The sequence below is a fragment of the Trachypithecus francoisi genome, unplaced genomic scaffold (assembly GCF_009764315.1).
Source record: "Trachypithecus francoisi isolate TF-2019V2 unplaced genomic scaffold, Tfra_2.0 Contig01461, whole genome shotgun sequence".
Classification (NCBI taxonomy): Eukaryota; Metazoa; Chordata; class Mammalia; order Primates; family Cercopithecidae; genus Trachypithecus; species Trachypithecus francoisi.
Genome location: NW_022681433.1, coordinates 496,750 through 511,076, shown reverse-complemented (window position 1 = coordinate 511,076; position 14,327 = coordinate 496,750). Strand labels below are relative to the sequence as shown.

Genomic DNA, 14,327 nt, shown 5'->3' with positions numbered 1-14,327 from the left:
ATGAATAGTGTACACTATTGACCCATGAAGAAATTAGCTGTAGCTGGGCGCGGTGGCTCAAGCCTGTAATCCCAGCACTTTGGGAGGCCGAGACGGGCAGATCACGAGGTCAGGAGATCAAGACCATCCTGGCTAACACGGTGAAACCCCATCTCTACTAAAAAATACAAAAAACTAGCCGGGCGAGGTGGCGGGCGCCTGTAGTCCCAGCTACTCGGGAGGCTGAGGCAGGAGAATGGCGTGAACCTGGGAGGCAGAGCTTGCAGTGAGCTGAGATCCAGCCACTGCACTCCAGCCTGGGCGACAGAGCGAGACTCCGTCTCAAAAAAAAAAAAAAAAAAAAGAAATTAGCTGTAAATGACCCACATGCCAGCCAGTTATGGGCATTAAATGACAACGAATAAATGACCTTTAGGACACGAGGTTGCAATGCAATAATTATTAAGGGTCTGTAAGCCTCTTCACCCTGTTCCTGGTGATGACTTAATGACTGTCTTTGTTCTACCTGAAATACAGAGTATGCTCCATAAAGGGAGGACCCCTCTAAAACCACAAGACCTAAGCATGAATCTTCGTTTGAAGGATAAAATGGAAGGGAAAAAATTGGATGAGGAAAAGAAGGGTGGGGAATAGAAACAGAGAGAGAGAAAAAGATGGGTAAATTTTTAAAGTTACTGTAATGAAAATCTTCCACAATGAAACTATAATTGTTGATCAGCAAATGTGAACTAATCCTCCTCCTCCTCACCTTCTCTCTCTGAATTGCCTTCATTTTTTGGAGTTCAGCTTCTTCAGCTTCCTTCTTGATTCTTACAGATTCTTCTCTTTTTAGCTAAATTGTATTGAAATTACAGAGAACGAAAACAGTTACCATTTTTCAGTCTGAACTCGGGAACACAAAATTATGATGAAAGGCAAATTACAGTATTGTTTGTGCTATACCTCACCATGATTATAGGCTGTTACTTCAAGCTACTTAGATCACAGAGAATGGCCAGGCTACATCTTCTGCCCGTGAAATTTCTTTGTGTTTCTTCCTTGGTCTATCTCTTTTTCAATGTCTCTGTCTTTATCTACCTCTGTCTCTCTCCCTCTGTCTCTCTCTCTCTCTCTCTCTGTGTGTGTGTGTGTGTGTGTGTGTGTGTGTGTGTATTGGGGAGGGAAAAGGGAAAATAATTTTTCCTGATTACAAAACTCAGTGTTCTTTGTAAAAATCACTGGGAATCTTAAATCTTTTTTATACTACTTCCATGACTGGCATTCAGTAAACAAATCCACATTCTTAGAACCAAAACATTCCAAACACAGTAGACTTTAAACTATAGTTAAACATAGTTAACTTAAATGAGAAAAATAATTCCCTTAATAGAGGGTCTTACTGAGTGATAAAGGGCTTGGGTAAGAATTGAATGTATCCATCTCTTCACTTCTCACTTCGTGAGAGCTTTGACTTTGAAAGCTGCTGTTTGCAGTTGGTTGGAAGGTTTTACGCTTTTGGTAAAGTTACCGTGTTATTTCACGGTTACTTGAAAGAGCTGGTACTCATATTCCTTACCAAAATTAAACTAAAAGAGATGAATTCTGACCTTTTGCTGGTATTTAGATTGCATCAGCTGGAGTTGTTGTTTCTGTCTGACTTCAGTTTCTGACTGGCTTCCACCTTAGGAAAAAAAAATCCACAAAGGTGAAACATAAATATTAATCTGAAATATCAGCCATCGAGGACTAATTAATACATAATAAATCTGTAACATGAGTTTCCTTAACGTTCTCATGCTCTTGGAAATAAGAACATAACCAGTTTTCCTAATAAGACCTTAAAGAAGAAGAATCACTTGGAAGAGAGAACTGGACAGAAAGAGGAGGCCATAGTTTTAAAACAAAAGAGCACTTTACTAAGGTTTTCCAATCATGTAGGTATTAAAGTTTTCACTTGGATTGAAACCATACCTAAAGGTCTATGCTAAATAGAAGAAATAGTGCCTGTCTTGGAAATTGTAGAATATTCTTCCTGCTTGAATATGATCATGCCTGAACCTACTAAAGACGGTGATCAAAGGTGCTTCTATTGCTTTTCTTCTTCTAACTCCATTGCTTTATGTTCAAGCAGCAAGGCTCAGGAAGCTCTCAGAGGTCTTGCCACTAGACAAGTATGTAGTCTTTATAACCCAGTTTCTAAAAATACAATGGGAATATTCTACTTAGTAACTGATCATCAATCCATACTATTTATTGTTCTTTCCTTATATAGTCAAAACAAAAATGTGGATGTGAGATGATTTACTTGCTCTCTCTTAAACCTAAAAGAATTTGAGGCAGCTTGACAATCATCTAAGAATTGCTGTTTAGGGAATCCTCAGTGTTTATGCAAGCTTGGTGTGCGTATTATAAAGATTCCTTTGAAATAATTCTCTGGTGCTTTGGTCACTAAAAGTGTCAGCTCTCTGAAAGATTCACTCTCACAGAAGATGCATTAAAACAATTTGTGTTCACTATCGATCTTATCATTGAACTGAGAAAGATGCCATAGGGACTTTTCTTCTGAGATCCAAAAGATAGGCCTGTTTGCTGTTGGCTCTTTGACTGCTATTGTGGGGAACGGGGGACAGTGAGGAATGTTGACGCTTTTCTCTAATGTTACAGCAACTTTTAGTATCTCCTGCAACCATTCCAATATTGTAAGGGGTAGAGAAGTAAAGGAGGAGTTGAAAATTCGAAGAAATGGAGAAAGTCAGATGTTTAAGTATTTACAAGTTTTGTTCAAAACTCAAAGTTTAATACATTCTAGAATTTTCTTTTCTACCCCCAAGCCCCTCCCACACACACATACCTGATTATCCCTAGATAATGCATATAACAGGAAGTCAAAATGAGAATCCTGCTCATTTTCTGCTAAGACTTCAAGACAATAGATGCCAAGCACTTCAAATTCCAAAGTGAGGTAATGGCCCCTCAAAGCAGGATCTGCAAGGAGGTAACTGAAACCTACCTTGGGGAACCTTAACTAACTTCACCCTATAAAAGAGGTTGGTCAGGCCAAAGGGAAGCAGAAATCTGAGGAAAGATGTCATTCTGCCTCTCTTCTGTGTTTTGAGGAAGGAGAAATCTTCACATCAGATGAGCAGGAGAGGTTGAATGAAAATCAGCTGGAGACCTCAACCTGCATTTTTACGAGTCTGAGGATCCTAGTGGATTCATGCCTAGAACAGTTAGAGCCTAAAGGTATAAGGCTATTGTCAGTTGGCCACTGAGATGAGTCCTCAAGAAGAGGTAGCTACATTATACATGGCCCGTATTCACAGTTGATGAAAAGAAAGAATGCACAAGTATTTCCTGTACTTTTAATATTATTCTCATGAAAGAGAATGCCAACATAAAGCCATCTAAAGGGACTTGCCTATGAGGGCCATGTCAAGAACAATGGAACCCTAAAAGGAGTCTACCAAGAGCCAACAGTGAGGCCAAGCCCTGCTGACAGGAAAGGAAATCATATCAGGGAAATCCAGGTGGGAGATGGGTGGCAGAGAGTGGAGGAGGCTGAAAAACTCAAAGAATCCCAAGAAGGAGAATGAGCAGTCAGCGTAAACCGAGGCTCAAAGAAACCAGGATCACTGCACTATGAACTCCGACCTCTCTTATCTCCACTTCCCCCTTCAACCCTAGAAAGGTCAGAATCTGGGAACAGAGCAGTGAATAGAGAAAAGTCCAGCCACACCCTGTTCCACTTGCTAGATTCCTACCTGAAACAGGCCTGGGTTAGAGCAGGACAGCAGCTCTCATCTCCATTAGTAACAGAATTTTGATCAGTACCTAAGACTGAACATTAATTACTGAAATGAGACTGTTCTGGGCCTAGAATTAGCTAGGTCACTCTACTGTTTGAGAAAGACCAAAAAGCTTTAATTTTTTACAGCATCCAAAAAGCCTGGGAAAGACTGGTCTCACATAGCCAATCTCAGGGGCCAAGTTAGGAGATATTAAAGCTGTTTTCTGATTGTATCCTTCGAGTCTTGCTCATATGCACAAAGGAGGCACTTGAGATTAGCCCGTTTCATGAAATACAATGGGATGATGATAATATTACTATTACTTCCTCTCATTAAAAAATTTCCAAATTAGATTTTTACCTATGTTCTCATGTTCTTGGTGGGGTGGTGGGGGGGTCGGGTGAGGGAACTTCTCTAAAACTGTTGCAACAGAAAGTGGCCCCTGACACAAGACATGCTTGTATTAACTAAATCTGTGGACACTGTGTGTCCAACCCTTTAAATTTTCAGCTGCTGCTAGAAGAGAAAAAGCAAAGAAAAGATGTGAATGATTCCCATTAGGTGGCATCCCCTCTGAATGATTCAAACACCAGCAAAGGCAGCCCAGACAATTCATCACACTGGCAGCACCTGCTCCAGAGGCCCAGAGGTCTCTATCTGTAGAATAAAAACACAGGTGATGTTTCTCTTCTACCCACCACCGGGTTTCTAGCTCATTCTCATCTTCCTCTTGGAACTGACTCTCCACTCCTTTTCTTCAGATTAACATTTAACTGCCATGATTAATATGCTCGTGCTAGCATTTACTCCCATCCTGACTAGTGCTGTGACAGGGCATATGCAGTGCCCCAGGTAAGCTTTCTTCAGAGTCAATCATCTAAGAGGCTCTAAATTATTTGGCAATTAAGCCATCACTGTGTTCCCATAGAACTCTGGCATTACAGGTTTGCTACTTGCAGAAAATCAGAAAAAAAAAAATGTGTACATATATATATACACACACACACACATTAAACACATTCCACCCAAGCAGCACAATGACCAAACAAACTACAATGGACATTCACAGACATATGCAAGCTAACAGGATCCATAGGTGGCCCCACCCTCCCGCATTCAGGCAGTGGCTGTGCTTGCTTACCCAGCCGCCTGGGCACCAGGTGAACTGGTTTAGCTCTGTTCTGCTCCTTCCACTTCTCCAGGTTGGCCAGCTCCTGTTCTGCAACTAAGCCAGGTGAGAAATATCAAATCGTCAGTTACTAGACTTCTAAAAGAAAACCAGTCCCTTCGAAGCATAAGAAACAACTATTAGAAGGCAATTAACTACATATGAGCACGAGTGAGCAAGACTTCCAGGTTAGAAACACAATATTCAGCCCTGACCCCTACGTGTCACCCTGGGTCGGGGCCTGTGGCACTTCTCACCAAGAATCAGCACAGAGGGTTCAAATTTGAAAAACCACCTGGGCTCCTACTAAAACAAAGAAGTCTAGATTTTCCTACCATTCTGGCATTTTTAAAACTCTGTATCAAGTTACTTTTTAAAGTTTCCTATAGAAAATGTGTGCAAAACTAGAATATTTTCATGTCAATAAGAACTTTCCACACACAGGTAAACATATCCCCAGAGAATTCTGATGCCCATACTCGCTTTATGTTCAATGCTCCCCAAGCTTACTGCAACTCCAGGGAGCGAGGGCTCGGTGCCACAGGTGGGGACCCTAGCTCTGGTTTCGGGCACTGCGGACCGCCATGCAGAGTCGGCTTCCTGGGGAGCTGTGCTCATTTCCTTAATGTTCACTGTGCACGACAGCAGGGGGCGCCAGAGAGAAACTAGTTCTGTCACTCCAGCGCCTTCCCTTATCTCCTCATGAGACCTGTTTCAAATGTCCATTACTAGAAAAACAAATTCTGAAACATTTCAGAATCCAGACCACATTGAGACTTAAGCTCCTGTTAAGTATTTAAATCAAAAACTTGTAAAATACCAGATCGGCTGGAAGTTCCCGTAGTCCCTGCATGGCTGTGATTGTCATATTCTGCACTGACCCACTGTCCCACCCGGAGCTACATGTCTGGTGGGGACTCTTTAGAGCGCTTTTTCCCTTTTGTGCCTTTCTGTCCATCATTAGTCATGAAGTTAAATTTCGTACCAATTATCTAATAAAGGAGACCATCGAATTTCAGCATAGCCCCACAGCTGGACTTGAACAAGCCTACTATTTCTTTGTGAACTAAATGAACTTTAGTTCTCTTCCACCTCTAAAGCATAATGCTGTAACTTTAAATAGCAGCATTTATATTTACCGTACATCAATTAAACATATTATGCACACATTAAGTACAGAGAGCACAAAAACGAGTAAGACGTGGTCCCTGCCCTCAAGGAGGTTTATTGGCAACAAGTGTAAAGTTGTTCAAGCCAGTAGAAATCCAGGATCTACCATCGTGTCATCAGTTCTGTTACTAATGTAGAGAAACAAACTTAGAAGTGTTAATAGAATATTTTTAAAGGTATAATCAAAACTGCTGATGTTTAAAAAAAAAAACTTTATGAGATTTGGTGAGTCTATATAAATCAGAAAATAAAAATACTTCACACCAAAATAAACCAATTGTAAAAAGAGAGAAGCATTCTGAATGTTAAATGAATGGCTATACATACTTCTTTGTATCTGATTTCTCCGGTTTACATTTGGTGCTATCAAGGTATATGCACTTGTGCTAAAAGGAAGAGAAAAAAAATGCTTGTTACCATGAGAAATTACCAATGCATATAAGCCACTAGATATTTTTCCTTCTATTATACTGTATTTATGATCATTACCATCAAATAGGCACCATGAAAGATAATCTTCTTAAGACCCTGGTCTGTTATCTGGGACCTCACAATCTTGATGTCAAAGTAAAACAAAGGACATGACCAAATATGAAAATATAAAAAATTCGATGAAGAGTGACGAGTGACTAGTGGGTATACTGTTCTTGTAGGGCTCCACCGTTCCTCTAGGTGGTGCTCGTGAGTAAATTCCTTTAAGATTGCTTTAGATTGGCATTCTCTTCCATGTGACCACACCGAGGTACAGGAAACATTGGCACATTTTTTGTTCCCACAGACTGAGCGTAGAGGCCATTTGCAATGCAGCCACCTCCTCTTGATGACCTGAGTAGCTAACTGGCTTTTAGACTTTGACTTTTCTAGGCCTATGTCCACTGGGTCTCTTCTTCTAGGGACACAGGTTGAGCATAATCAGGGCCTCGGAGAAGCAAAGAGTCATTTCAAACAGGAGGATCAGGGAAGACTTTTTAAGCAAAAATATTCAACTCTATGACACTAGGAAGCTATTAAAATATTGTGAGCTTTTGAGGGCAGAGAGTGTGCTTGATTGATGTGTATTCCAACCCCCTGGCACAGTGTCTGGCACAAAGACACTGGCTGCTTGATAAATGTGGGCTGAATTAAAATAAAATGATGCTACAGACCTAGCCTATGAGTCTGTGTTGGGGTGGCTCTTTTTTGAGATGATGCATGTGATCCCAAAAGAGCATGAATACTCCGTTAAGCAAAAATATAGCACAGCAACAGACTGCAGCATATGTGTAGGTACAGTTTTAAGAGAAATGCTGTGGATAAACACAACCAGCTTATAACTGTAGGATTTAAGGGGGGGGGGAAATCCACCCAGATACTCTTGGAAGTCTCTCTCTTCTACCTGAATACACCATTTCAAAGGGCAAATTAGCAAAGATTGAACGGTAGAAGCCAAAAGCACTGATCAACAGAAGCCATTTCCTTCCTTATCTTATTATTTTTCTAGCAGCTAGCCTTCAGCCAGCTTCAAACTGGGCTTTAATCTTAGACTTGCAAATGTGAGGTGTGCAACAGCCTTTGCATGCAAATGAGGCTGCTGGATGCCCAATTACCTAATGTATATCAGCAGACGTTGCATGTGTAGCCTAGCATGCATACAATGTTATGAATACAAAATTAGGAGGCTGCCACTGGAAATTAATCCCTTGTCCATTGCATATTCTTTGTACACCCTAAGAAACATTTTTCACTCCTGAATTGCCAGTACTTTATAGGAGCTTGGAAGCTGCAATCCTGTGGGTAGTCTCTGGAAACTTGAATATGGTGCAGTGGTGAGCCATTCTACAGAGACTGAAAGCTGAAACATGAGATACTAGATGTAAATGCCCATCATGAAATTGCTACACAATCTTCAATGTCTGCTAACATTGTGATATAGAGCTTTTCTCTATACCCCAGATTTGACTATACTCCAGATCAGTAGTTCTAATTCAGTAGCTCTGCGATGGGGTCCAATAACTTACATTATTAACGAGTTCCAAGATGATGCTGTTCTTGATCTAGGTACCACACTTGGAAAACCACTACTATAGAGCAATCAAGCTATCTTAGAACACTTAGGATAAAAGAAAACTTAGGGATTCATAAATCACTGGTAAAGACAGAGGTTGAATCTCAGACCAAAGATCACCAGGTCAACTGAGCAACAGTGATGAGACTCCACTGTAGGACTTTTGACTTAGTTATCTGTCTGCAGCTAACTTTTCAATTCAATGTGCAAAGCATAAAATATGACCATCCTTTAACTTTAGCCCCTTGATAGACTTCCAAACCATGCAACCTACTTAACTGAGCACTTGTGATGGATTTATTACATTAGGGGCTTGTAGAGAATGAGGGGAGATTCCAAAACACGGATACTAATCACTTTAACAGAACTTACACTTTAGTTAGGAACAAGTCAAGAAAACACCAAAGCACCCCACGAGAATATCCAACCACTCAACATGAGTTCTGGATGGGGAAAAAAACAAAAAAAGAAATAAAAAATAAATTAAAAAAGAATATCCAAACAAGTCTTAAAGTGGGATGATGTAAGTACTCAGAGATCCAAAACAGTGGAGATTCATAGAGACCTCAGAGGAGTAAAAAACCGAATAGCACGAAATAAGAATAGCAAGTTGAGGCTCAAAGAATAGGATCTGAAACAGTAAAAGTGTTTCTTTGCCACGACTTTGCCAAAAGCAGCTTCACAGAGAATTTTCCAAATCCACAAGTCTCTCTTACAGAAATTTTGCAAAAGGTTTGGAAAGAAAAATCAATTTGTTTGTAAAAGATTGTAGTCTACAGTATCTAATCTGGTTAAGTTTTTAACTCTGACATCATACTAGAATCTTCTGTCTTAGGAATAGGACTTCAGTCAATCTACGGCCAATGTGTGTAGCCTACAGGTATCTAATAGAGAAACGTAAAATAAAGGGAAAGAATTAGCTCTGAATTTAGAGGGTTTTTACTTAAAGCATTTTAGCATAAACCCAGGCAGTGGTCCCAGTAATAAACATTTTACGTACATTTTATGTGAATTCCTCGGCAACCATCTTAACAATATTTTATTGACTGAAAATGCCAAATCTAAAGCATGTTATAATAGTCCCAAGAAAGCATTGCCAAGTAAATGGTAAGGAACTTAGCTTCTATTTCTATTTCTTAACATAGGAAGAAGAGCTTAAGTCAAAGGATATGCTTTTTATTTTTTAATATCATGTGTCAGAGTGTAATGCCTTCGTAGATACACATATTCATCCCTTCTTTCTTAGCTTCTCTTGACATGAATAGCAAGTATAATTTATTAATGTTTTCAGCCAATTAGTTTCTACCCACAGCAAAGGCCTTTGCTGTTTTAACCTATGTGCTATCTCTTTCAACAGCCTGACTCTCAAAGCGGCTGATCTAGACAAGTCCAACAACCAACATTTCGTATTCTCGTCATTTCCTGATTAAGCAACATTCAAGCCACTGAAATAAATGTATATATTTGAAAATGAGTCTCCTTAATTACCTCATTGAAATTTAATGAAATATCTCAATTTGTAAGATTGTTTTCACTTTCCAACAGCGCACATCCATGAGATATACTAAGGGAGAATATGTGAAAGAACAGACAAGATAAAATGTTTTTCTGCACCACAAGTAACATAAAATAAAAAGATATTCAAGAAATGTTTGGCCAAGTGCAGTGGCTCATGCCTGTAATCTCAGTACTTTGGGAGGCTGAGAAGGGTGGATCACTTGAAGTCAGGAGTTCAAGACCAGCCTGACCAATACGGTAAAATTCTGTCTCTACTAAAAATATAAAAATTGCCGGGCGTGAAGGTGCATGCCTGTAATCCCAGCTACTTGGGAGGCTGAGGTAGGAGAATCACTTGAACCCAGGGGGCAGAGGTTGCAGTGAGCTGAGATCGTGCCACTGCACTCCAGCCTGGCTGATAACAGCGAAACTCTGTCTCAAAAAAAAAAAAAAAGAAAAGAAAAAGAAAAGCAATGTTTTCCTTGTGAGGTCTCTCGAGTTACACAACTGCATCTTGTGTGTACATTCTTGCACAATTTTTATAACCTTTTATCAACAAGTACTCTGAAAACAATGTTATGTTGACGTTATCAAAAATATCTTGGCTGGCTAAAAGTATTACATAACTATATCCCCTGGTGTGTACAAACTGCACCAGATGTAATTTAAATTTCTAATTAGGAACAACACTGGTTTGACTGAAAAAGAAATGTAGTTAAGAGCAAAAGTTCAGAAAGAGAAAATTAAGTGAAAACATAATTTCAAGCAGAATAGTAGACATGTAAAGTCTACAGTCCTACAAAAAGTTGGTTTGAAGTTTTCATAGTTCAAGAAAATCATATCCTTGGGTATACATAAATTGAAAAAAAAAAAAAAGACTTGGGGATAATCAAAGGCATTTGGATACTTACCTTTCTAGACAAGACATTCCATATTGGTTTTTGTTACATGACCTTCAATGTAGGAATCTGAAACTTACTGTTTTCAGTCAACACTGAGTCAAAACTTTTGAGGCATTTAGGTTTCCAAAAGTTTTTTTATACATACATCAAATTCCCAAGAAAAATAGAAAACGACAAGACCAGGCTGAGCGAATCGCCCTTGACCCCTAAGCCTATATCATACCATCCCTGATCAAGTGTTCCACATCTCCAGTGTGGAAACGTTTATGAATTGTCTTTGGCCTCAGAAACTACAGAGGCTAAGACACTCTATGCACACCCAAGAAGCTAATGTGTAATTGATTAGTTCTTTCATCAATACAACTCATAGCTTCTGTTGGAGGGCCGAATAGCCACACAGCGGGTAAAGACAGATAAATAAGCAGAAAATCATCAAGGCCTTTGTTTATACGATGTCTTTATGAAAATTAGAAGCACACACACCCAGGATCCATGGCTTAGTGAGACATTGTAAATTCATGCAAACTAGAAAAAAAGTGCTGCTTCTTTCAGGTGGAGGTAAAGAGACATGGTTTGGTATGTATCTCAGCCACAAATCACACCTTAGCTAGGCAAGTGTGTGTAGTCACCAATCTGCGCAACCATATAGAATGGACCTGAGATGATGTATTTCTTCACTTAAACACACACCCATAAGTAAAAGCCACACACAAAAAAAGTTAGCAAGAAGGAGTCACACTAAAAATATAAAGAGTGTATACGAAGTACAATATTGTAGAGACTCACCATCTTTAAGAGGCCAAAAACCAATGATGGGACTATCATTGATATGGACACCAATTGGTAGGTATACTTACAAAATGTCTTGTAACTACTTCCTCAGTAAAAATAACTATAAGAAATTCATATTTTTAAAATAGAGATGTCAGTTCTGGGATTTGATTGGATTCTACTTACAAGCTATTAAGTTAGCCTGTTACTGTTTCACAGACACTGGCAGAAGACATGAAATTCCTGGATCAGAGACAAAGACTTTATTACTCATGGCACAGTAGGCACCATGAGCAACAGTTTATTTACATCTATTCTCTCTGGCCTCCAATCTTACGGTGGGAGCAACAGGATGGATGCTGCACACATGGTGTGTTGGCATTGCAGCTGAGGAAATGCTTGGGGAATACACCATTTTTATGGCAGATAGTAAGTGAGCCTGGTCTTTGTCCTGGGAGAACAAACCTCATCTCTCAAGGTTCCCAGCTAAATAAACAACTCTAAGAAATAGGTTAAAGAGTGGCCTTGGCACATCCAACAAAACATAAAAGTACAAGAGGCCCTGGGGGACTCTCTTTTCCAGCAAGAGATTATTTAGTATTAACATTCCTATTAAGAATGGCTTAATGATAAAGAATTTGATATTTGCAGAAAAACCACTTACTTATGAAATGTGCTATATATTTTCTCTTCCCATTATTTTTATTAATAGACTTAGAACGGATTATGTCTATGTCTCAAGCATTACTCAAGGTTATCTATAACTTAAAGAAAAAAAAAAACACAAATGCAAGACATAGTGATGTATTCCAAAATCTGTACATAGAACATTTAGAAATGAAATTCATGTTTTCTTTCTGATTTTGAAAGAAACACTTGTAAAGGAAAATTCAGAAAACTTTTAGAAACATTAAAAAGTCACGCATTATCCCACCTCTCAAAGACCACAATTACAATTGTATTTGGGTGAATTTACTTTTCATTTATGTTCTATACATATAATTACACAGTTGCAATCATATTTTAAGTACAGTTATACATCCTGCTTTCATTTATAAGTGGTTTTCCTGATTATATATGTAACATGCTTAACGCTCAATGGCTACATAGTATTTCATGACATTGGTGCATCATATAACCACTCATCTATTGCAACTGTTTCAATTATTCACTATTACAAATAATCCTACAGGATGTACAAAGCATAACACTTTCAACAGAACATTATCCAGAAGAAAACGCTAACAGTCCTCTGAAATCAATACTCTAAACAGGTATGTGGGCTACATTTAAACTTTTCTTCCTAAGATATACTATTTACATTTCAAAAATCTCAGAGACAACATAATCACATGATTAATTTCCACTCTCATGTTTGAATCCCTTTATTCTTAAACCAAAAGAGCTGTAGGCCCTACCCAACATTCACTCTCACTTCCTCCTTACTAACAGCACTTTTGTATTACTCAGACAATGTGCCCAACTGAAAGACTACAGCCACCAGCCTTCTGTATAGTTAGGTATAATTATGTGATTAAGTTTGAGAAATTGAGATATAAGTGGAAGCCACTGAGAGGGATTTCTAGAAAGACTCCTTTAAATAGTGATAGACAATAGAAAAAGCTGTTTTGTTACTTTCCTTCTTCCCAGAAGGTTGAAGTGGTAGCTGGTGCTCAAGCAGTCAATGAGGCACCAGCATAAGGAAGACATGATCAGGAATGGCAGAGCAGAAAGACAGAAGCAGTCTGGGGCTCTGTGACCATGAAAACACCACATCAGTGGTAATCTATTGCTGTACTGCCCAACTTCAAAGCCTAATTCTGTTATTTCCTATCTGTACAACTTAGAGCAAATTATTTAGTTTTTCTATTTTTTCACCTGTAAAATCGGGATAACACACACTTCATAGGATATAAAGTGCTGTGAACCCCGAATATCTGAGGCAGGCCTCAGTCAATTTATAAAGTTTAAAGTTCGGATGCGGTGGCTCACGCCTGTAATCCCAGCACTTTGAGAGGCCAAGGCGGGTAGATCACGAGGTCAGGAGATCGAGACCATCCTGGCTAACACGGTGAAACCCCGTCTCTACTAAAAATACAAAAAAAAAATTAGCCGGTGTGGTGGCGGGCGCCTGTAGTTCCAGCTACTTGGGAGGCTGAGGCAGGAGAATGGTGTGAACCCGGGAGGCGGAGCTTGCAGTGAGCTGAGATCGCTCCACTGCGCTCCAGCCTGGGTGACAGAGCAAGAAGACTCCGTCTCAAAAAAAAAAAAGTTTATTTTGCCAAGGTTCAGGACGCACCCATGACACAGCTTCAGGAAGTCCTGATGCCATGTGCCCAAGGTGGTCAGTTTGGTTTTAGACATTTTAGGAAGACATGAGACATCGAAGAACATATGTAAGATGAGCATTGGTTTGGTCTAGGAAGGCAGGACAACTGGAAGCAAACGTGGGACAACTCATAGCAGGCAGGGGGCTTCCAGGTCATAACAGAGAAGAGACAAACAGTTGCATTCTTTTGAGTTTCTGATTAGCCTCTCCAAAGGAGGCAATCAGATACACATTTATCTCAGTGAGCAGAGGACTGACTTTGCATAGAATGCAAGGCAGGTTTGCCCTGAGCAGTTCCCGGCTTGACTTTTCCCTTTAGCTTAGTGATTTGGGGACCCCAAGGTTTCTTTTCATTTCACAGTGCTTAGAACAATGCCAGAAAATAACAAATATTCTATTATAGTTTCCCATTATTTGTATTAGATCAGCCCTAGACCACCTACCTTCAGACTTATTTTATGGGAGAGAAATAAACAAAGACATAGGTACTTACTTAAGATACCTAAGGGGACATCTATTGCTTTGTATGTAATTATAATAACTATATATAACATATATGACATCTATTTTAGATGTAATAAAACTTAGCCCTGAATCACCAGGACATCTCCTTTCTTCATGCTGTGACTGATTCTCTTTGCTGCCTCTTCTTTCATAAATATATATCATTAAGTTTCTT

At 39.4% G+C, this 14,327-nt stretch overlaps 1 protein-coding gene across 1 annotated transcript in view; it reads right to left on the bottom strand.

Moving 5' to 3' along the window:
• EPSTI1 (epithelial stromal interaction 1) overlaps positions 1-14,327 on the bottom strand; it is a 110,310-nt gene that overhangs the window by 82,298 nt on the left and 13,685 nt on the right. Inside the window, exons 2-5 of the mRNA XM_033234065.1 lie at positions 6,433-6,491; positions 4,909-4,992; positions 1,587-1,660; positions 749-832 (exon numbers count right to left, since the gene is read on the bottom strand). Of these exons, the coding sequence (XP_033089956.1) occupies positions 749-832; positions 1,587-1,660; positions 4,909-4,992; positions 6,433-6,491 (301 nt within the window). The remainder of the gene's footprint in view (positions 1-748; positions 833-1,586; positions 1,661-4,908; positions 4,993-6,432; positions 6,492-14,327) is intronic.